We start from the raw sequence: 23,773 nt of genomic DNA on the forward strand, positions 1-23,773 counted from the left end.
AGGCAAATTTTTTTTCTCTTGCTGAATCAACAAACTGACAAGTCGTGGCCTTTCTTATAGCCGTGACCATGACCATGTGACTCTGTTGTCCTTGTGTTCAGAAAAACAAGGTTATTCCAGACTGATGAGATTTTAAGTGATGTAAGAGGTTGGCGACATTTTTAGCTGCAGTGACAAATTTTCATCTAAAAAGAGAAAGCTAATTTTTTCGAACACATTAAGATTTTTTTTTACCAAAACTTTTAATTACACCTTTGTGCGAATTAATGGAATCAAGTTGAGAAATTTTATTTTTTGAATTTTTTAGGTTATTCAATCTTTGTTTATAACAGCTATTTAGCCTACCAGTTGATTAGGGGCAATAACAACACGTTTTCTTGTCATAAATATTGTGTTTTGTTTAAGTTATAAATGTCTACATATTTTTACTATTTTTTCTCAATCCGTTCACTTTTTATACTTTTATTAGCCATTCATATTTCTCCATGGAAGAGGCAGGCCATTGTGACATTGAGCGAAAATCTGATTGCACAACAAAAGAAAAAGTGATTTGTGCTTTGCTAAAAACATGGTTAGAGATCAAGAATTCAAAGAAAATTGCAAAATTCCAGTTGACTCATTGCCTAGTAGAGTGAAAATGGTGCTGGACAAAAAAGGGGTTCATTCGAAGGGGTGTTTTTGATTTTATAATTAAATGATGTAAATAAAGATGATTTTGTAAAAAATTTGGCTTGATTCCATTAATTCGCACAAAGGAGTATATACTTTAGTTATGTAATGTGTATATTTTATTGATGTAATGCTACTGCTTTAGTTGTCAATAAAATATGCTTATAGCTCATTTTTCATGGTGTTGTTTATACCGTTAGTTACACTCCAAGAAATTTCTTTACCGTCATTTTCTTCCTATGCACTTTATTCTGTCGTTATTGTTAATGGTATTACTGGTTTTCATTTTAATGATTTAAATTAATCTGATCTCTTAGCAGTCAAATATTGTCTCCATATTATACGGAATGTATTTTCTGGCGTGGAGTTCGACATTCTAAATATTGGGAAAATATTATTGGTTAATCTACATGGTGAAGTAGTAAAATCAGTTTCTTTGCAAAATGCGATTTTTTTTTTTTTTTTTGCATGTTAGAATGCTATTTTTAGATCACTTAAAAGGTATGTTCCAGATTTCCATTGGAAGGGAATTTTAAATTTCGATTTGTTGTATTTTTTTATTTTAGTTATCACTCACTTTCAGTTAAGGTCATGCCAATGTAAGGGGAAATGCAAGGAAAGTCACCTAGTTACTATTTATAGAATAACAAAAGAGCTTGGTAATATTTTTCTGATGATATTAATGCCTTACGAATATTTTGATGTTGCGTACATAATCAATCTGAGCATAAATTGTGCATTATTTTGCAATATATTTCTTTCTAGTTGAAGAAAAATGACTAATAAGAGAGACTATATTTTTAAATAATATTTCCGTGTGAAAAGGTGATAAAACTACATATTTCGGCGTAAATGCGAAATATTTAGAAAAACTGCGTCTACGTAAAATAAAACGCTATAGTCATTTTTTTTATTCACAAAATATGCTTATTTTTTCCTTCAACTAAAAAAAAGGTTCTGATGAAAAATAGTGTTTTTTTTTTTTTTTTTTTTTCAAATGTGGAATGTAAATTTTATTGAATTATATACTTTTCCAGCAAAGAAAATATTGCAAATTTTTTTTTCTCAATTTAGCGACTAAATAATGTTTTAAAAAAACGTTGTAAAACAATGGCAGACCTAAAAATATATAAACGATTCAGTTGAAGTTCAGTTTTTGAATGTGAAAAATAATTTAATTTCTATGAATAGTAGACGCAAAGAAAAGGAGAAATTGCCACCTGTGATCCAAACGAGAAAAATATTGTAATTAAGTTTTGACAATGCATTGAAGATGCTACACCATTTAATCATATATAATGATTTTCTACCGATTCTAGAATAGCCATTCTTTAGAACCATGCCGAAGAATATGACGCAAATCATGACGTATAAGAATAATCATCAACATTAATAAATGTTGATGTTAAAAGCAGCCCTTGAGACGATAACCAAGTTTACCTTTGTTTATTACGTGAAATCACGTGACAGTTGCCCAGGCGCCATTCCGTCGGCTGTGTTACAGAGACCGAATGCAAACACGGTCCAGTGAAGAAACAAAAGTGAAAGAAAAAAGTGGACTGACGCCAAGTGCAAAAACTGGCAAAGGTCTGGAAAAGCAGAAGACCTTGCGAAAGTAACTTGCACTTCCTTGTCATTTACGGAATCTATAGCTCTAAACTCAATTAAGATACGACTTCAGTCGGACATAAAAATGCGATTAATCAACAGTCCCATATTCATGTCACGTATCTCGTTTACAGTGTCTTTAATCATGTAGTCTGTAATTGATTAGGTATTATTTCAGCAGCGAAAATCTTACTTTAAAGGTAAATTTCACAAAACGTCTTCGGAATGCTAATGTGATATTTTCTTATATCAGTATATTATCTGGAAGGAGGGGGGGGGGGAGAGATGCAGCGCAGTGCATCTCGAATTTCATTTCCATATACGACTGGCAATATAGCCATGGAATGCTCAAAAGTTCTGATCTTTTTTTTTTTATAGAACTTTAAAGAGAGCTATATCTTCCGTTCCTTTTTTATTTTTTTAAAGAAGGACTTGGTGCAACTTTTTAAGCCAACAATTCTCATTTCTTTCGAATTGAGGCAGGAGAAGCAAAGGGGATGTTTTATTGAGTAAAACGTGTGAAAAGTTCACATCGTAGGTAGGTTTTCAATGAAAGTTTTTTTTTCGAAAACTTGCCGTGCAGCAGCACCTATCAAGGCTGCTTGTAACCAGGGTCTGATCAAGCCTAAGTGCTGCCTAGGTCCTGGTAAAACTTGATGCCCCTGTCACAAGAAAATCCACACATATTCAAAGCAGTTGCTTCAAAAAAAGGGAAGAAATAACCCTATTTTGGTGCTTTAAAATTATGGTGCCCAAGTCCAAGGACCAGCAAGACCGTATATTATCTCAAGACAGATGAAAATTTCTTCTACCTTTTGTAGTAGTTTTCTTCACATTTTTAATTTTAGCATTTACACCCATTTGCTTCTAGGTACTTGAATTATTATGTATGCTGAAATACGGCGAAGAATCACTCCTCTATACTTAGGCTTGCCAGACGTCCCTGTTTGACCGGGACCAGTCCCGGTTTTCAGACAAAATCCCTGTGTTACGGCCGGTTTACTTCACGTCCCGGTAAAAGATAAATTTGATAATAGATGATCAAAAAATTATAAAAATATTTAACAGTCTAGGATTATTAGGACAATTACTTTGTCATTTGAAACAGTTACTCGTAAAATTAAAATCGGGTTAGCTGAGAGTTTTTACAAGAAGATTAAAACCGAAGAAGACTTTCTAAAAAAAAGTCCTAGCCAATGAAAAGTAGACATAAAGATAATTCCTATTTTTATTCCTCATTCAAAGTATTTCTTTGTACTAAAGTAACTTATAAATATTAACGTGTAGGAAATAGAATGATTAAAAATTTATCTGTGTCATGTATTATTACCCTTGGTTTAGGTTCATAATTAGTAACCATTTATTCATAGCATTAAGAATGAACTACCCTTTAAAACACTCTAAAATCCAGCCAGAGGTGTGTACTGTGTGCCCTTTTGGATACTAACTATGCTGCGGAGGGGGGGGAGCTTTGCGGTGCCCCTGTTGAACATTTAAGAAATCTGGCAAGCCTACTCTATACATAAAAAATAAATAAAACAAAAAATAAATACACAAATATTTTCATCAAAGAACTGCATTTTATCATTTCTCAGTAAAAAAAATGCTTAAAACCAGCGGTGAAATGGTCGAGAGCCTTTTCTCCATATTACCCCACCTCTTAGCGATGTGCCTAAGGTTAAATAGTCGAGAGTCTTGGTTCAATGTCGATCCCTCGCCCGCTATGTACAGATTTTCTTAAGAAACATTCTGGTAATCAGGCTTCCGTTGCAACGCTTCTCTTACAGGAGACTCCGGAACTCTAGGATTCCTCAAAACGTTGCGTTGCTAAGGGTTCCTCAAGGAATAGATAGTTTTGATAGTAGTAATTCTCTCTAAGTTAAACAATAAAGCTAAATTGATAGGTCAACAATATGGTGTCTTACTTTTAACACCGTATTGTATTTACATTAGCTCTTGAGTCATTTTTCAATTGTTATTTATCCTCATTTAAGATGTTTTCTGTTACGTAATTCAATCGTGTAAAAAATAATAAATTTGATAATTTTCTGAGTTTGTCATCTTAATACAACTCTCAAACTGTTAATAAAAATGGATATTTTTTGTATTCATTATTACTTAACATAAATACTGTTTCTAAAAAAAATATTTTGTAGAAAAGTTAGTTCACTGAAAGTAAAGTTCCTTGGAACTCGAACGTTGTCAAAAAAGTTCCGCAAAAGTCAAAAGGTATGAAAACGTTGGTTTGTAGGAATTTTTCTTTTGCTGTGACAATTAACGGATCAATATTTCCTTATGGAAAGATTGATCGAGTGTATACATTTTGAAGTGACAAGTGCATAAAAAATATTTTTTTTCTTTTTTTATTTCTCTTTTTCCTTTTCTTTATTTGTAATAAGAGAGTAGCAAATGAAATGCTAAGAATGATACACATTTTTTGTTAAAATTTTTGACCTTAAAAACTTGATATATAAGCTAAGATTTTTGTTTTCCCATAATGCCATTTTCATCAATATTTCAGCGTAATTTGTGCTATTCAATAACCAGTTCTTTTCACTTAGATCATTACGAAAATATGTGTAAACCAAATCCTATTTATTTACATTTTACTTTGAGTTATTTCAATTCAAAAAACATAATTACGATGTATTTTTACACTTTTCTTTTTAAAGCCATTTTTTTAAGCTAAAAGGAGCACGAAGTTTTCTTGTTAAAGTTAGTTATGAAAGGATTCCATTGCAGAGATTGAAATTCTAATATTTTTCACTACATGCTATTCTTCAAAATTAAACTTGAATCTTTGAAGCAACAAAAATATTTTTAACGAAATGTTTCATAATAGACATCGTGTCCTTTATTTTGAATTCACATATAAGCACTGCAAATTTGTCTCTTTTTCAAACCACATCCGTGCGAAATGAAACTTTTCGCTCAGAAAATGAGTGTAGATGGCAAATAGTAAAGAATTAGAAAAATAAATTTCCGTGTTTAGTATTTTTTTCCTGCGGGAAAAATTGCATGCTTGAATCAAATTTAAACTTTGCTTATAAATAGACTTTAGTGCAAAATTCCTCATTAAATATTACATCCATTCGACTAGTATCAGTAACAGTTTACTTGTTCCAAAGTAATAACGGATCTGAAGTAAGAAATAACAACGTTAAAAAGCACAAATTGCAGATTACTGCTTTTTGACGTTGTTATTTCTTACTTCACTTTTCAGCACAAAGGTATTTATTTACCTTAATAGTGGACCTATTAGAAAACAGCTTCTCTTTTTAAATTCTCTAAAATTTTCTAAGAGTATTTCCGGTCAATAATATTTTCTGAAAAACTTGATTTTTATTCACTTTCGATTAGTAGTTCGTAATCTGATGTTAACGACAAAGTGTAATTATGCGTCATTAGAGCAAACTAATTTTTTCTTCACTTTCATATGTTTTATATATTTCTATAACTGCTTGTTCATACCATCCCGTTATACCTCATCCCATGCCCGGGGAAGAACGGGACTAATGATATATATTTCTATTTTTGAAAACGTCAATATTGTGCTTTTTTCTTACAATATCATTGTATATTTGCAATTGTTATATTATAATGTGTTCATAGAAGCATTTGTATCTTTCTTAATTTAATCCTTTTTGTATTTTTAAAACTCATTTTCAACTTGGTACCAGCTTCTACCCCTCAAGTTCCCCTACTTCAAATATATAATCAATTTGAAAAGAAGTCAGCATTTGTATACATATTTCTATTTCAACTCGCTGAAGGGAAGTTTTCCTGAATTTCGGAGTACCTGACGTAAGTAGGAGGTGTTTTCATTTATTTTGCATACTTGAAAATATGCTATTTCTTACGAAATATATTTATGTGTGTGAAAAATATGTAACTTTTCAAACCAAAATATCATATGATATGAAAGCTAAATTTCTTATTATTATAATTTGTCTGCACCTCATGTAAGTTCTCAACATAAGAATATATTGTGGCTTCGACATTCATCATTAAAAAAATGTAACTCCTCTTTTGATTAAGGGCGTATTTTTGGCACATCAGTATGTTTTTAATCCAGATGTGCAGGTATCACATCATGCACGAAAACTACGGCTGCAGCGTTGCAATATTAAAATCTTTTAACTGAAAAAATGTAATGATGAAAACAGAAGAAAAGATTTAAAAAACCATATCTTAAAAAGGTAAAATGTAATGATGAAAACACAAGAAAAGATTTAAAAAACCATATCTTAAAAAGGTTTTATTATTCAAAATTGAACATTTATTTTAAATTTTATTCATCTGCCTTACATGAAAAATTCTAGTTAGTCATTGAAAGTGTTGTAATGTGTCATTAAAACGAAAAATCCTTAACAATAGACAGAACTCTTTGTGAATTACAATGAAAATTATGGCATAGTTCAAAAATAATTTTAACTATATTTTGGTAAAGATGACTAGAGATCAATACAGTTGAATCAATTATTTCAGAAAGGGCTTAAGTCATACGGAAATCCATTGAACATACGCCTTTTCTGAAATAACTGATTCAGTTAGAACTACGATCATTGTGACCACTATGCAGATAAACTTTACCTAAATAGTTTGGTTAACTAAAAAAAGGTCATCTAGTCGCTAAAGTCAAAGATATTTTCTTATTTATAGCTACACTTTATAATCGAATGAAGAAGAAAGATAATGGAAGTCTTTTCAAAGAAGGATTTTTACATGTTTAGTTTTTTTTTTATTATTGTGTAACAACTTGAGGTTCTAAAGATTCAAAGCAGCAGGAAACTATGCAGAAGGCGATTTTTTTTAAAGCGCGGAGTTTAATTGTTTTCAAAATTCGAAGGTTCAGCAGCATGTAGGGGAACAATTGGAGTAGGGTTAAGGTCACACACACAACACTCATACTTCCTTTTCAGCACTTATATAAATAAATAAACATTTGGATCAAATATAAGGATTGTTAATGGAGTGACCCTTCCCCACCAGAAAAAAAATTCTGGTTGCTACCATGTAAATATGAAACAATTTTAGAGCATTTTCCCAAATTCTGTTATAATATCAAGCACAAAGAAGAAGTTTTCCTGTCGAGTCGACTATAATCGTAATTATTCTAGAGTAATTCACGATTCCTATCTGGACAATTTATCAATGCATTGAATGAATAAAATTACAAAGCCAAAAAATCTCGCGTGCGTACTACACTAGCATTGTATATCTATAAATGTTATCCTTGAGTAATTTCATTATGACAAATTGCCAATTCGGCAATAATTTAATATTTACTCTCTGTCATATTTTTTTTTCCATACATGAGACTTAGAAAGATCTCTAGGCATTTCTCATATTCAAGGCTCTTTGATCTGTCAATGTGTTCTTTTTGACGAGTGACATCTAACATAAGGCAGATACGTAACTTAATATCCCAAATGTTGCTCGTTTTCGAACCGTATGTTATGAAAGCAGCTAATTTTCAAAGATGCTTTTGAAGTCTTATTTAGTCTTTTTTCCCTTCTTAATTGACGTACTTTTTATTTTACATTTGTTTTTTCTTCGACTTAAACAACGAGTTCGTTTTTCACTCGTTAAGGCTCGTTGGAGATGATTTTATCTGTATTTGTGTTTCTTATAGTAGCTTTTTATTCTCTCTTGTCTAGTAGATGACACAGATTAAAATCAAGCAAGAGTCTAAAGTTGCTACATCTATTGGACACGCTAGAAATAATTTTGCACAGTTTAATTCATGGAATAAACGTATAAATGCAGTTGTCCCATTCCTGCCAATTCTCACGTATCATCCAATAATACGCCAATATCAGTTATCATTAAACTTTGCAAAACTGTACCAAAGTAAATAGGAAACAGGTATCCAAGAAAAAAGTAGTAGTTTTTTTTAAAGACAATATTAAGCATTTTAATTTAATATAATTATTATGTTATATCACAAAAAGATTTCAGCAGGGAGTAGATGGATCATTTCTAGTTTTTGCCAAGCATATCGTAAACTGAATCACTGAACTAAGGATAAAAATTTGAAGGTAACGTTAAACGATCAAAAGTTCCTTTCTTTATTCCTCTTCTACTTGAGAATTTCTGAAGCTAAGTGTCCTTGACGTTTCCATAATTCGGAGCACTAATTAGAAACTCCAATCAAGACGTGACGAAAATTGGGATTAGAAATCACCAAGGAGAGGGTAACGCCAACTTGTTTTTATCCTATTTCTCTCGCTTATGTTTGAAAATAATCCAAATATGTTACATAAAGCTTAATTGCTGCCCTCATAATGAACGTCGCCAAATATTTCATTAGATATGGCTGTTAATGTGTTCTTGCAATGAACCAAGTCCTGTACGCTTATATCATACCTCAATGTACTCCAGATCTTTAAAGTATTTCCTTCGTATTCTTCAATCTGTGAACGCATAACAGAAGATTTAATACTCTATTTGTATTGAATTACATTCTCTATTTTGATATGTACCACTTGATATATAAAAGTGTATCGTAACTTTGAAGATGAAACTTTATCTTGGCATTGCTTATCACTTCAGAAGCACATAGTTCTGTTCAAGGATATCGAGTTCAAGTGGGTATATTCCATTATATAAAGTCACACTGAAGAAGTCAAAGCAAAAAAAAAAATTTAGTTAAGCACTTGAGATAACTCTTTATCAAGATATACGTACAACACGAAGGTCAAGATCTTTAAATGAGATATTATGAAAGGCTTAGTAACCAAAACGTGTTGCCGGCTTTTAGTCTATGATTATTTTATCGCTGATGTAATTTATATAGATTGATATTCCTGTACAGTTTTCATCCAAAGAATGTTTTTCCATATCCTTCTTAATTCTTTTAAGGAATTTTCTACTAAATAGACAGTTAGCAATACCATATCCATTTCATATTTTTCATTGTATACAGAGAATTTTTCAACCCCTTGGTCACTTCTTACTTTTTTTTCGCCTACAAACAAAATTTGAAAAATTTTCTTTATAACTAAAATCTAAATGTTACAACAATTTCATTGCTAAATTTTAAAATTTAAATGCTACAACATCTTCTTTGCTAATTGTTACACATTCTTCTTTTTCTCTCCTTCCATTTCTTACGATTTTGAGATTTTTGATAATAGATTTTGGTAGGTAAAAAATGTGTTAAAAAACGAAATAATTGTTTAATTAGTCAAAATGTAAAATAAAATCAAAATGTATTGCAGTATGCTACTTAAAAATGAATGTAGGAACAGATGATTCAATTCAAGCAACCAATAGGGAAACAAATATACTCACTCCAATAGTTAATCTTAATTTTAAAAAAAAAATCGACATTTTTAAGTTATATTTATTTTTATAGCATCTAAACTCTAACTTTTTTGATGAACTATAGCCGCTTTAAGATAAAGAAATATCCCCTTTGTGCTAAAAAGTAAAATAGGCATTTTTAACGTCATTATTTCTTATTATATTGCACTTCATTGAACTTCAAATAAGTTAAAAATCCCTTATTAAAATTAAGAACAAAAAATTTGGTTAGATCATATAAAACGTTAAGAAACACAGGAGCGCCCTGAACTTAAATTTTTGGGAGCGTGGAAAGTCTCAATTTTCTACCGAATGATGCTAATTTTGCCGAATCGCCAGACAAAATCCGCAGAATAAGGCAAATTTTGAGAGGTCAGAGCGACCTCCTGTGACCTCCCATCGAAATACCCCTGGATAAACACATTTAAATTAAAACACCCCTTCTGTAGTTTCATTTATTTTTTACCGAATACATATCGGTGGAGAAGATGATCGCACTCCAGCTTAGTCACGTGTTTGATCGTGTGAGCAGTGATGCGAGAAACCCTTGCACACACCCCCTTTCATACAACTTCTGTTCGCTGAAACATTACTCTAAACAGTAAAAAAACAAAAGAAAATGACATTGCGCAGCTTTTCATATGATGCAAACGGCAGAAACAACCAATGTGTGATAAGTTACGCGACACACAAGTTTTTCCAGTTTCCCCAGAAATGTTTCAATTCTTTTGAGTGAAAAACTTTTGCTATTCGAAATTGAGGAAAGCTACGGATACAATGTAAGCAACTGAAATAAATCAGATTAATATTTAAAATAATACAGTAAAACCTCGCTACAACGCTATCCGATACAACGATAATGTCTCCACTACGATAATATTTCGTGGTCCCGGTGAACTCGCATAGGAGTTAATGCTATTCTCCTTTCGATCTTGCGATCTTCTCTACAGCAATAAACCCCTGTAAAACTTTTATTTTTAATTTTCAACCCCCCTATATTGCGATAATTTGGTTCTCAAACAATGAAAAACATTCTATTTTATGAACTTTTGCCCTTTTTTCCGACAAGAGAAGACCTACTGCTTAGTGTACACTTATTCCTTTTCACCACTGTAAGAATTATTAAAAATGGTGATAATAACTATATCCTCTACAACAATATATTTATTTGGTCCCCAAAATATATTTGTAGCAAGGTTTTACTGCATACGAATGGTAATTTCGGGGGGGGGGGGGATATTTAACCTCAATGCTAAAAATTATCATATCAGGGTAAAAATATTAACATATGAGCGAATAGATGTTATTCAACTAAAAATGCCAAAAATATTGCATTCACGTGTTTCGGGCTTGTAAGGATTACCTTTATCATAACAAAGTTGTGAACATCGGATTTTAAATTAATCCGTTATCAACTGCTTGTATTATCCTTTATGCATGGATAAAGGAATTATTCCTCATAAAGTATATGCAAAGATACCCAGCTTTTAAACTAGTCTTAGGCTATCCATTTTATGGTATTTATGTAGCTACTAAGCTCTTTCGCGTTTTCAAAAATTTCTTCTGTCAAAAGAAAGTCGGTTGGAAAAAATAAATTTAATGCTGCGATTTCTTCTGTAAGCATAATTTAAAACATTTTATTATGGGTATCTCAATATCCTTAATGACAATCATGATGACACAAATGACAGCTTTTTTTAAATCTAAAATAAAATCAGAGAAATGAATTAACATTCATCAAATAAGATTCATTTTTAAAACTCTTTTTAGTGCTCAAATAGAAAACAAATTAAGAAACTAATTACGTGTCATGATAAATGTTGTAAAACAAAGACCTATGTCAAAGACAAAATTTTAAATTAAGTTAGAGTAAACTAATACAGGAAACTACATGGAGATTTTTTTAAATTAATTTTTCGGTTTGTCATAATGGATTCGCAAAAAAAAAATATTTTTCCCAAAGCTCTATACAAACTAGAAAAGGGGTTTTCCAAGTTCTAATAACATAAATATGTGCACAGTTTATTTTGAAACTGTGCGCCTTAAATACATTTTTTTCTCTGTAAGCCAGTCAGACCAATTACTTCCCCATTTTGCGTGGGCCCAGGCAACATTTATTTACTCTCAAATGGGATAAAAAGTTACTTGAATTTCCTTTCTCATCTTTGTGTACTGAGCACTATCGCAGCTCGAATTTCTCTTCCGGGTTAAAACAGTTCATACATGTACAAGAAAAAACATGCTACGATTTTCAATATATCTTAAACGAAGGGTTCTTGTGGGTTTTGACTCTCAACCCAACACCCCCTCGTTGCGCCCCTGATACGGAGCATCAATTTTTTTTTTTCCAGGAGAAAAATTAAAACTCAAGTGTTTAATTAAAAAAAGTACCAAAACTTATTAATCTTTAGTGGATTTACATGCAAAAGCCAAGAATTCTAGCTGTAGTGTTTACTAATTATAGTAATTTTAACTTGTTATTATTTGCATTGCAAACTATAACTAGCCTTATAAATTAGGATGAAAATAGGAAGAATTTCATTTAAAAGAACCGGTTATGAGCACAAACAAAATATTTTTTTACTTTTAAATGCATTTTTATTATTTTTTTTTACAGATATTGCTGCTTTTGGACTTGGAAATGGACATATTCTAATTCAAATTAATGTTTTTATATAATAACAAGTTTTTGAATAAGATCAAATAAAAGATAGTTTCATAAAAACAAGCATAGTTTATTTAAAAAAAATTTTTTTTTCCACATAAAGATACACTTAAATATATTTTAAAGAGAAATATTTATACTGAAAAAAAAAGACATCCACAACTGAAGAATTTTTTTCAAATTTCAAGAAGAAATATCATTTCTTACCTTTCTTCTGTTTCCGACCACCATGGTACTTTTTGAGTTTTGAATTTAAGGTCTCATTAAAAACGACTTGCCAGGATTGTTATTTTCTCTGTAGTGGCAGAACACAAGTTGCGGTAGAATTATAAACAGTTTTTGACGTCACGTTTCGAGAGTCGCCGATTGGTGGAGAATGCCGTCAACCTTGCATTGGATAAGATAAGGAAGCATGCAGTTAGAACTCTCAATCAGGGAAATCTTAAGTTGCCAGCCGTCAATTCGGGATCAAATGAAGAAGAATCAGTGATTCCTAAAGTAATAAATGTGAGATTCTCGACTGGAGCGACACCGTATGGATTATGTGCTCAGCTGGCTTCCTCAATCATTTATACCTGAAGACGAAAAATCAGCTCGTGCGGCGTTGACAATTATGATTAGGTAATTGAAAATGAGAGGGAAAAACAAAACACAAAATACAAATACTAACCTTGCCGATTGCTTGTTTTAATTGAAAATTGGGAGAGAGGGAGAGAGAACGCTTTTTGATGCTGAATAATTTTATCATACTTTACTTGCTGCACTGTAAATTTAAAAAGACTATAGCGCGTATAAAAATTTAATATTGGTTCCTTCTTTAAAATAGTAAGGAATTTGTTTCGAAGATTCTTAATTGTATTATAAAATATTAAACAGAACAGATTTCTTAAAAGAAACTCGCAAGGACCAATCCACGGTCATGTCCTGCACGTGAACAGGGGCACCCCGATGGGAGGTCACTCTGACCTCCCAAAAATGTCTTTATTCGGAGAATTTGTCTGATGATTCTGTAAAATTTCCATCATTCGGCGAAATTTGGAGTTTCATTCGGCAAATTGAGAACTTCCGCAATTCCAAAAATTTAAGTTTGGGACCTGTTTTAATTTAAGTTCCCTGCACGCGAAAACTTAAAAGTAATATCTAAAATGTGCAATGAAGAAAAATTTTTAGCCTAAGAAGTCACTAATGTATGTGTGATGTTCATACAAAAATGTTTTGTTTGCAATAACTTTTTAATATTAATTTTGAAACGAAATATACAGCTGTCACGTGCATAACGAAATGCCTGATTTTTCATGGAATGGACCACTATTTGTCTCTTTTCAATAAACTTGCAGCAAATTGTCAATTAATAGAATGTATACACAAACTTTGTAGGACTTATGGCATGAATGCATTTTAAACTTCACATCGTCATTAGCTGAAATGATATGCTTGAAGAAATCTATTAGTAATAAACATTTTGGAATCAATTCTAACTTTACTAATTTTTACTCAGTGAGACTTTCTAGATTGTTAAGTTATCTTTGGTATATAAGTGGATTTAGTAGGTGAAAAAAAAACGCTTTATCCCTGTATTTGTTATTTACTCATGGTCCACGTAATGTTATATGACACTTAACAATCAACGTCCTGATCATTTGCGATATTAAATATTCGTGAAATATTTCGAGCTGAACTGGGTTCTTCAAGACAAATATTGAAAAACAAAATCGAGCTTGCAGTTCGGAACCAATTCTGTGCTCTGTGTAGATAAAAATGTTCATAACCGTTTTAGGACTAAGGGGATGAATTTTCATTCCCAGGTTAATTTCAGCTACACTAGAAAATTGAATTTTAAAAATATGCCAAAAATTAATCACATGCATTTCAGCTTTTGGTGACACAGCTTGATTATTTTTTCAGTTATTTTGTTCATCAAAGCTTTACATATGATTACATCATACAACAAACAAGTTAACTTAAATTTTTGATTCAATAAATAAATAAATAAATATTTTTTGATGCAAAAAATAAATATGTGCATAGGGTTACCACCCCAGTAATTGGCACTTTAAGAGTTTGTCTTTAGACCTACCTCTGTTTTCAAAACTTAGAAAAAAAAATTCACTTGCAAATATTTTTGTATCAAAGAATGCACATCTGTGTGCATCTGTGCAACATTTAATTCACAAAAAGCAAAAATATTTGAAATCATATTTTTATAAAAATATATGTATAAAAAGTTACCAAAATTATCAGTAATTTACACTTGATACCCCAAGTGTATGACACCTTGTGATCCAGTAATTGGCACATGTTAATGAAACTGGAAAATCACTTTATTTTTCACTTTTAGATTACATACAAATTTTATCATCATAATAAACAGAATTAATGTTAATTTAAAGTAGGTAATTTTACATAAAGTAATGTTAAATTACACCTTGACACGTTGACAAATATTTTAGAGAAATAAAAGTAAACTTTTATTTACATGGAAAAAATATCAAGATTATTGCTGTTTCATTAGTTATGCAGTTTTGATTTTACAAATTATAGCTATTTCCACAGAAAAAGGAACATTAACCCAATGATTCTAAGGGACCATAAAAAATGAAACAATTCTCTACAGTCGCAATATCTGACTGATGGCCAAACATATTTGTTTTTAATTGTTTATCTTAAAAATTTAACAGTATATTCTGTACGATTCAAATCAATAGTAGAACCCATATAATATTGTTGCTGAAAAAGTATCAGAAATCAAACTAGTGACATATTGCACAACACGTTAGTGACTATAGGCACATGTGCCAATTACTGGAGACTAGCAAAACTGAAGCACCACTAAATGGCATCCATCATTACTTCAGAAATCCAAAAAGGGACATATACTTCTACCCTCTCAAAGTAACACATTTCAACAAAACAAAACTTTTGACAACCAAAATTTAAAATATATTTTAAGTCGGATTTTAATGGATTAATGCACGTGCTTCCCTTAAGCCAGAGAAGAAGCTTTTACAACAAAAATGACTGATTTGACACAAGCCACAATTGTTTCTCTTTCCTATGCACTGCTACCATTTAGTAACATGAATTGAAGTTATATTCTTTAAAGTAAATGTACATTCAGTTGGTATATAGCCTTCTACTTTTAAAAGATTGGATACGAATCTTATTTTAGAACTTTTTTGTTGGAAGTGCCAATCACTGGTGACCTGCCAATTACTGAGGGTGTTACCCTACTTTGCTATTATTATTTTTATACAAACTGATGGTTGAAGTAGTATTTATTTTTTATTTTTTTAATTTTATTTTAAAAAATATGCACATGCACCATGTTTCATAAGTTGATGCTTTCCCTTTTAAAAAAGTTCTTTAGATAACCTTACCATTTTTTTTAATAATAAACTAACTTTACCCGCACGGTGATGCCCGTGATAAGAATTTAAAGGAAGTCCGTTGAATGAAAAAAATCCACGATCCCTTTCATCCCTTCTGATGTGAAATGATCATTTTTCTGCAACTAAAATGCGTACACACATTTTGAAAAACCTGTTCGAGTCTCTTTAGAACTTAAAACAATTCGCCAAAACACATAAAAAGAACATTAGCTTTAAAACTCTAAATAATTCTTCAACTATATAGTTCATCGCTTAACGCGCCAAGCAACCACGCTACCGTAACCGTGCCCTTTAGCGAGTGAAGTGGTTTTTTTTTCTGCAATTTAAAATGTTTCGCCAAATAAAGAATTAATAAAAACGTTATTAAGAACAATCACAATTGAATAATACGACAAATGAAATTATTTATTTAGATAAGTAACTATCTTCAACTACAAGAACAGAAACAAACGTTGTAGAAATAAGGAAAACAAAACCCAATAGAAAAATCCTGCAAAATCAAATTATGTACTTAAATATCGAAAAAAAAAATGCATTCAAAAATCAGTTCGCTGACCACAACAGTCCCACAATAGCGTAGCTGTCGACACTGTCGGCCAGCGCCCTCTCGAGTTAACTTACCCCGCCATCTATTTGGAATTCATAGAACTAAACTTACCCCGCCATCTGTTAGGAATTCATAGAACTAAACAATTAATTAACATTTAATTTGCAATTACTAATATTTCGGGAACGCGGTCAAACGGGATGAAAAGTATTCTGGCTCCCCTCTCCTGGTTCTAAGCTACCTCCCCACCAATTTTCAGCCAAATCGGTTCAGCCGCTCTTGAGTTATAAATAGTGTATAACTAACACGACTTTCTTTTATATATTATATATAAAGAACTTGGATTAAATGGCTATTAATAATTTAAAAATAAATTTAAATTTAAAAATGCTGCTAAAATTGCCAGCTGACCGCAACCTCTAATATTTCTAAATTTTCATGTCTTGTTAACATTATGTAATTTTATCAACATTAATATGAAAATTAGTTAAAAGAAATTGCATGAAATTTTTGAAATTATTTTTGGAAAATTAGGAAAGAGGAGAAAAATCGTCTCTCAGAAATAAACTTAACTATTTCTAAAGTAAAAACAAAGAAGAAAAAAGTGATGGAGGAACTGGTAGGATTAAAAATATTCAATATGATCATTAATCGGCCAGAGCCGAATAATCGGTAAGCGGCCAATTTGTTTATCAGTGCATTCTTAGTTTCCACCACAGAAGCATAAACTGGCTCATTGCTCCAAAAGTTTGGTCAAGAAATAGGACTGGTACGGCCATTACTTGAGAATTGTTCAAAATTTTTTTCTTGGCGCTCTTAGTAAAACGTAACATGTGCACCGTGCTCACACATGTGCGTGTCCTCTTCTCCCTTACTTAATTTCTAAAGCATCGGATAAATATTTTTTTTATTATTATTATTTGCAAAAATTATTCAGAAACTTTAGGTTATTTTTTTGGTTAAAATCTGAGTAACTTTCCATGTATTTTTCTCAATAAATGAATTCGAGATTAAATGATAAGCCTTTTTTCTATCTATAAAGTTCAGTGAAGTCGTTCTTCATGAGCAAGGTCAATAATCAATTATTTGAGAGTTCATTATCACTCCACTTATCTTATCGATATACAGTTAAAAAAGGGTTGAGAATTTAATCTTAACTTTCCTCTACTCTGGTTAAAACATTTCTAATTCACAAAATAGATTCGTAAAAAATCAAAACACAATCAAACTTGGAATACTGGAAGTTGGTGTAAGGGTAGGATTGCAAAGATTCAGCTTATGGAACTTTATTTTGCTGTGGGAATGTAAAGCGCAGTTTTTTTTAACAGCAAATTTTTCATTTTTTGCATTTTTGTCATCCATTGTACACTGTTAAAAAAAACCTGAAAATTCAGGTAGTTTTCTGACTGATTTTAACAGAATATTTCCGTAATGCTTCAAAATGAATTTTTTCCTTACAAAAACGTAAACATCCCGACGAAAACGGAATTTTTCCATTTCTAGGGTTGCCGCTGTGCTGTACTTTGCTCCGATTAGTCTTCAAGTCATGATAAACATCACTTATTGATAGTGCTTATTCATCGCACTGTTACATTTTGCTAATTAAAAGCATATTTAGAATAACAACTCAAATGCTGTAGACAAAATAGATAGCTTGCTATTTCATGTCTGGAGAGTAATATACTCGTATGTCTAAATTGTTTATAAGCTTTTGAACTTTGTAGGTTTGGAAAAATGTTCGCGCCATTTTTAGACTGGCAGATGTGTTTTGATCGCCCTGGTGATTTGATGTGGGTTTTACTGAGTCAGTATTAGAATATTTTTGTGGTTTTAATATTTTGCTCAATACTTTGAACAATTCTATTCGTTAGTCATATTGTGTGCTCTAGCAGTGAGAATAGTTTAAGGATCTCGTGTTATCAATTTAAAATAAAGCCTATTGGATTAGCTGTATCCAGATTCATTTAGCACCGCTGGTCATATGTAAGTGTTGTTGAATATCTTTGTACATGTTAATACAAATGTATTTTCCTAGTTAATATGCATTTGATAGAATTCCGATGATAGTTTATTTAGAATTTATACAACTATTATAGAGTTATTTTTTATTGCTCTTACGCATTCTTCAAAGTTTATACACTAAATGCCATTTCGTATCTATACCGGAGATTATCGTGGTGTGCGAGCAAGATAGGAAAAATCACTCTTTTTTTTTGGGGGGGGGGGGTTCGCTTCACAGTTTGGAATACTGAAAGTAACTATTTTAAATCTCTAAATAAAGGTGTATTGATGATCTTTAATATATACAATGAAAGTTTTGGCTACAATAAGTACTTAATTTAATTTATTAAGATCTTATCCAACAACTTATTTGAGATTATTGCAAGTTTCTTGGAAAAACAATTCGGGTAAAACGAACTGATTGATATATGCTTAAGTAATAATGATTATGTACTAAAAATCTACGTTGCGATTCCAATGAGTGAAAAATTTTGATATCATTGGGGGGGGGGGGGATGTAGCATCTGAACCAAAAATTCTTCACGTGCATGTCAATGATTCTGTTTTTAAACACAATAGATATGCGGTACTCTCTATCAGGTATATTATTATATGATAACGTCAACCTGCTTTTAATAGCATTTTATTTGACATATTCTGCAAATAAAAATATCATATTTTTCATGTATGTTTTTCCATGCCACCCCAGACAATGTACGACGAAGGGAATATCGAACAGTATTAGCAGGGATAATTGGTGTCCTATTCAAATCCATCAATTTTTCTGCTAGTACTATTTGATTAATTTGACTCATCTGAAGTTGATATAAAAAGTTTTGGTCAGCAAATGGATGCTTGGTATGTCAGGTAAGTTCTCTCTCCAGATGTTAATTTAAAAAATCGTTGAGTAACAAATGCAAATGAAAAAAAGTAATAATTTTAGAACAGTTAAATATATCTGTATTATATACCATTTTAAAGAACTAAATTTTTAATGAAACGAAAAGTCAATACTTGACATATCTTTTTAAATATTTTTTGAAGATAAAATCTTTTTACATTAATACGGGAAAGTGAGAAATGGAAAAAATATCGCAATGAAAAAATAAGGAACGTAAATTCTGTTAAAACACAGAAAGATCGTAAATGAACGGAAAAATAAGAAATGGAATTTTCGTTCAGTCACGAGAAATTTATAAACGGAAAACTACAACTACGGAGAAATAAGAAATGGAACTTCTGTTAAATCACGGAAAGTCATTGAACGGAAACGTAATATTTACGGCAACTTTGCTGCCGGTACTTTCTCCGTTATTTTCAGGAATTTTTTTTAACAGTGTACGTACATACAGACGTCACGAGAAAATTCGTTGTAATTAACTCGGGGGTCGTCAAAATGGATATTTCTGGTGTCTGTACGTTCCTAGGCATATATCCACGTGTGGTCGGGTCGAAAAAAAAAACTCAACATTCATTCGGGGGTGAGAAAAATGGAAATTAAGGCCGTTTTTTGAGTGAAAATTTTTTCGCGAATACAATACTTCCTTTTTTGTAAAAGGAAGTAAAAAGGGAGGATAAATGTTCGTGTTCAAAATATGTCTGACGATTTGAAGTGTATTTTGCCTTCCTTTCAAATTTGACACTCATTTGCATGATTTTATTTATTTTTTTCCCCTTTTTGTTTGGTTATGTGAGCTGATCATTCCCTTTTTTTCAAATTTTTGTCGTTTTTTTCGTGTAAGTTTTCTCTGATTTCCGCTAATCAATGAACGTAAAGGTTTCTGCTATCCTTGTTCATTCTGTAAATCCATTTTGCAATGGTAGTCACTTAACTCCAGCTCTCCACATTGTAGAAAGAACAATTTTTACTTCTCAGATGTGTGTATGTAAGTTACATTCATCTACTTGCAGAGAGCGCCAAGATAATTACAGTATAGTCTCAAAAACTCGAAACACCAGAAAACTCGATACGATGTCGTATGATGTACAACTTTTACTGCAGCAGATTGTATTTCTAATTAATCATTTAAAGTTATGCAACCGGTAAAGACATTTTTTTATCAGAGGAAACTTGTTCCAGAACATTCAAAAGAGAAAGTTATGGGCTCTTAGTATTAATGAACAATGTTTCGGACAATATTTGTTGATGGTGATATTGAAAACTGGAAAGAAAACTAAGTAAAACTAAAGGGATGAAGAAATTATAAATTCGATAAAAGAAACTGATAACTCAGAAAGAGGTGAAGTACAAAATATGAATACATCATTTATTAAAAGGTTATAAGCAAATGAAGATGTAGTAAATCATATGAAATTACACGGATAGTTTTCAATAACTATTGTATCATTCCGTTGATTACGCGATGAGCTAATAAGGAAACAAATTTAAGTAAGAAACAATCCAATAGTTTTCAAAGCACCTTATCAAAAGTGTACAATATTCTCAAGTTATAGTAAACTGCTTTTGCAATTTTGTGCTTATTGTTGTTAAAGAAATTGTATTCATTATGTATAAACATACACACATGTATTCATACATACAGATCTTGCGTTTCTAGCAAAAAATACATGAATAATGGTATTAACTCAGATATGCTTGCAAACGGGAAACACTAGCCTGCGAATAAAAGTTTTTTTGTTTGTTGCCTAAAGTATTAAAAGTGTTTTTACATAATGCCGATTAGCTGAATCCGAATTTTCAATCCCTTTACTTCTATCACATAAGTTTTTTTTCCAAAATCGTTATACATGCATTGTAAAAATACAAGAATTTCATCACAATCCTATTCTTAATCCTTTTTTCAAAAGAAAAAACAGTATTTAAAGCAGGGGAATGTTGGGGCAACGTGGAATGGTTAAGATCACTTACTTTTTTCAATATGAACAAATTGGAATTTTGTTCTAAAATTTACGGTTCATAAAGGAACAATAAATTTTATAATAAAACTTGCACTGAAATATTATTTTTATTTTTTACAATAACTTTGTACCTCCAAAAAAGGTGGAATTTTTTCACTTCTTTTTTCGATGGGGCAAAGTGAAAATATTTTTTTTCCGAATGAAATGTTTTTATTTGATTATTAAAGATATTTTTGATCAAATGAATATGTAAATAAAAGAATGAATGAATAAATAAAAAGAAAACGAACAAATGAAAAATTAATTAAATAACATACCGAGAAAACATAAATGAGTTAATAAAATAGTGAACGAATAAGAAAATAAGTAAATGAATAAATGAGGGAATTATTAAAAGGAAGAATGGGGTAAGCGAAATAAGTAAATAAATAAATACGCGATTGGATAAAGTATTGAATAAGTAAACGAAATGAGCTATTTCACTTTGCCCCGCATGCACTTGAATAATTTTGTAAATTATATTAAACACAAATAGGCCTAATATTAAACAAATAAATTCTGCACCGAATATTAGTAAATCTCAATCAATATTTAAAACGTTAGTAAGAAGAACTTTCGCATATAGTAATAACGAAAATAATTTTTGACGGACAACAAAATATTACAATATGAGTACCAACTTTGGAAAATTGCTTTTATAATCATATTCTTTGATTTTAGGAGGTAACTTTATCTTGACTGGAATAGACTACATGTGTTACTACATAGTTAAAATATTACCAGACAGGTGGCGCTAAAAATGGAGTAAATATTTCATCATTTCACTTTGCACCGCTATTTCACTTAGCCCCACATCCCCCTACATAACTTGCTGAATTTGGTTATATAATTACTCCGTGGATATACGGAAATTACGATATGAAAAAAAAATGAATTTAAAGGAAAGACAAGTTAATTCAATACAAGAGAAAAAGCATATTTTCGATAATTGTTTTGACGACACAGTAAATAAATATTTATTTCAAAAAAATTTTTGTAGAAAGTGAAATTTTCATTAATTTTATGAAGAAACGAGTCATTGACATCGACTCTCCGCGGATGTCCCAAGACAAAAAAAAAAAAAAAAGATTCATTGCAGTGTCGATCACAACTAATGACAGAATTATCCTGAAATCAAAAACCAAAATGATTTTATAAATTAAAAATTTCCTACACATCGAATATTATTTTTTAAAATTCCAACATAACTTTGAAACAGCAAAGTTTTCAATTTATTAATGAGAAACCGGTATTTTGACTTATAAGTGCTGTGAAATTTTGAGGAATTGATAAAAAAATTTTTGATGTTATTACCTGCAGAAACTTATTAATTTATAAAATAATTTTGGTCTTTTGATTTCAGATGGTCCAGTGATTAATTATAAGGGGCACCGCAACGAAACGTTTATTTCTTTTGTGATAACCACGTACAGCCGCTATCAACGCCTCATTTCTTCATAAAAATTAATGAAATTTTAACAAAATATTCTTCAAAGGTCACTTTATAATGCGGTGATTATAGAAATAACTATAAAGTGTGTCGTCCAAAAAATATCAAAAATGCTTTTTCTGCATTAAGTTAATCTTTCTCCAACTTAAAAAAATAAATGGTACGTAATAGGATTTTTCTGGCTTCAAGTTTGATTTCAGCACGATAAAAATACGCCAAAAAACCTTCGGATTCAACATTTTCATCACAGGCTAGTTACTCGTTTCTTTCTGATCAAACTGCAAGTTTAATTCGTTCACAATTCCAACTATTAATTACCGCTTTATTTTGTTTCCTTTCCATTTTAGATTTCATCTTTCTTGTATGAGTCTTGCTTTCTTGGTTTTGTGTGTTATGAATTTGCATGTAAAAAGTCTTAGCAGTTTAAATATTGCAATTTATGGAGAAGAACTTAGTATAGTTTTCACAATAACCAAAAATTTCCTTCTTTATATAAAAAATTTATTTTTTTTTTAAATTTTAAACAGCAATTTCAAGCTATGAAAAGAAATATAAGAAGTATTGTAGAGTTGAAGCATGGTAACTGGATGCCACGAAGTCTATGATGTTAAACAGGAGGCATTGATTTATCCATTTCTGTGGAAGAGCTTTTTACTTCCTCATTAAAATTTACTTTCAGTTTAACTCAGAAGCTAAGAAACTTCCTTCGCATTAGCTGATATGAATGGACATCTCTTCGTACCATCTAAACTTGAACAGAAAATGTTTATCCTTCGGCATGTAACATTAAGCTTCCAAAACCTTTGAGATATTTTTCTTTCTTCGTCCAAGGCATTTCTGAGGAATTTTCAGCGTGTGGACTTTCCAACTTAATGATGTTTTTTATTTTCCTAAGTGCGGAGATTAACGTAACGTGAGGCTAAAGGTTTTTAGATTTATCAGATCAAGTTTTCCGACGCAATATTTATCCCCCCCCCCCAAAAAAAAAACCACATACGTAGCACTTCTTTTAAAACAAAATATACATAACATTTCTAAAGTTTAATGCGAATTTTAAACTTGTTATTTCGTTTTGTTCTTGGCTGTTGCAGTTCAGAATTCAAAGGGTAAAATACGAGACGGAGTTACTTTAATTTTGATCTACTTTTTTTTTGAGATCTGGTAACGTTTCTTCTATGAAGATGTTTTCGTTTCAGCTGTTATTGTCAAACTTTAACAATTATGCCTTGATTTGACAC

The 23,773-nt window shown here is 31.0% G+C and overlaps 1 protein-coding gene across 1 annotated transcript in view; it reads right to left on the bottom strand.

Moving 5' to 3' along the window:
- Window positions 1-12,694, bottom strand: part of LOC129219222 (hexokinase-2-like) — a 34,488-nt gene extending 21,794 nt beyond the window's left edge. The window contains exon 1 of the mRNA XM_054853547.1: window positions 12,458-12,694. Coding sequence (XP_054709522.1) covers window positions 12,458-12,481 — 24 coding nt within the window. The 5' untranslated portion in view covers window positions 12,482-12,694. The remainder of the gene's footprint in view (window positions 1-12,457) is intronic.
- Window positions 12,695-23,773: the final 11,079 nt, after the last annotated feature.

The sequence above is a fragment of the Uloborus diversus genome, chromosome 3 (assembly GCF_026930045.1).
Source record: "Uloborus diversus isolate 005 chromosome 3, Udiv.v.3.1, whole genome shotgun sequence".
NCBI lineage: Eukaryota > Metazoa > Arthropoda > Arachnida > Araneae > Uloboridae > Uloborus > Uloborus diversus.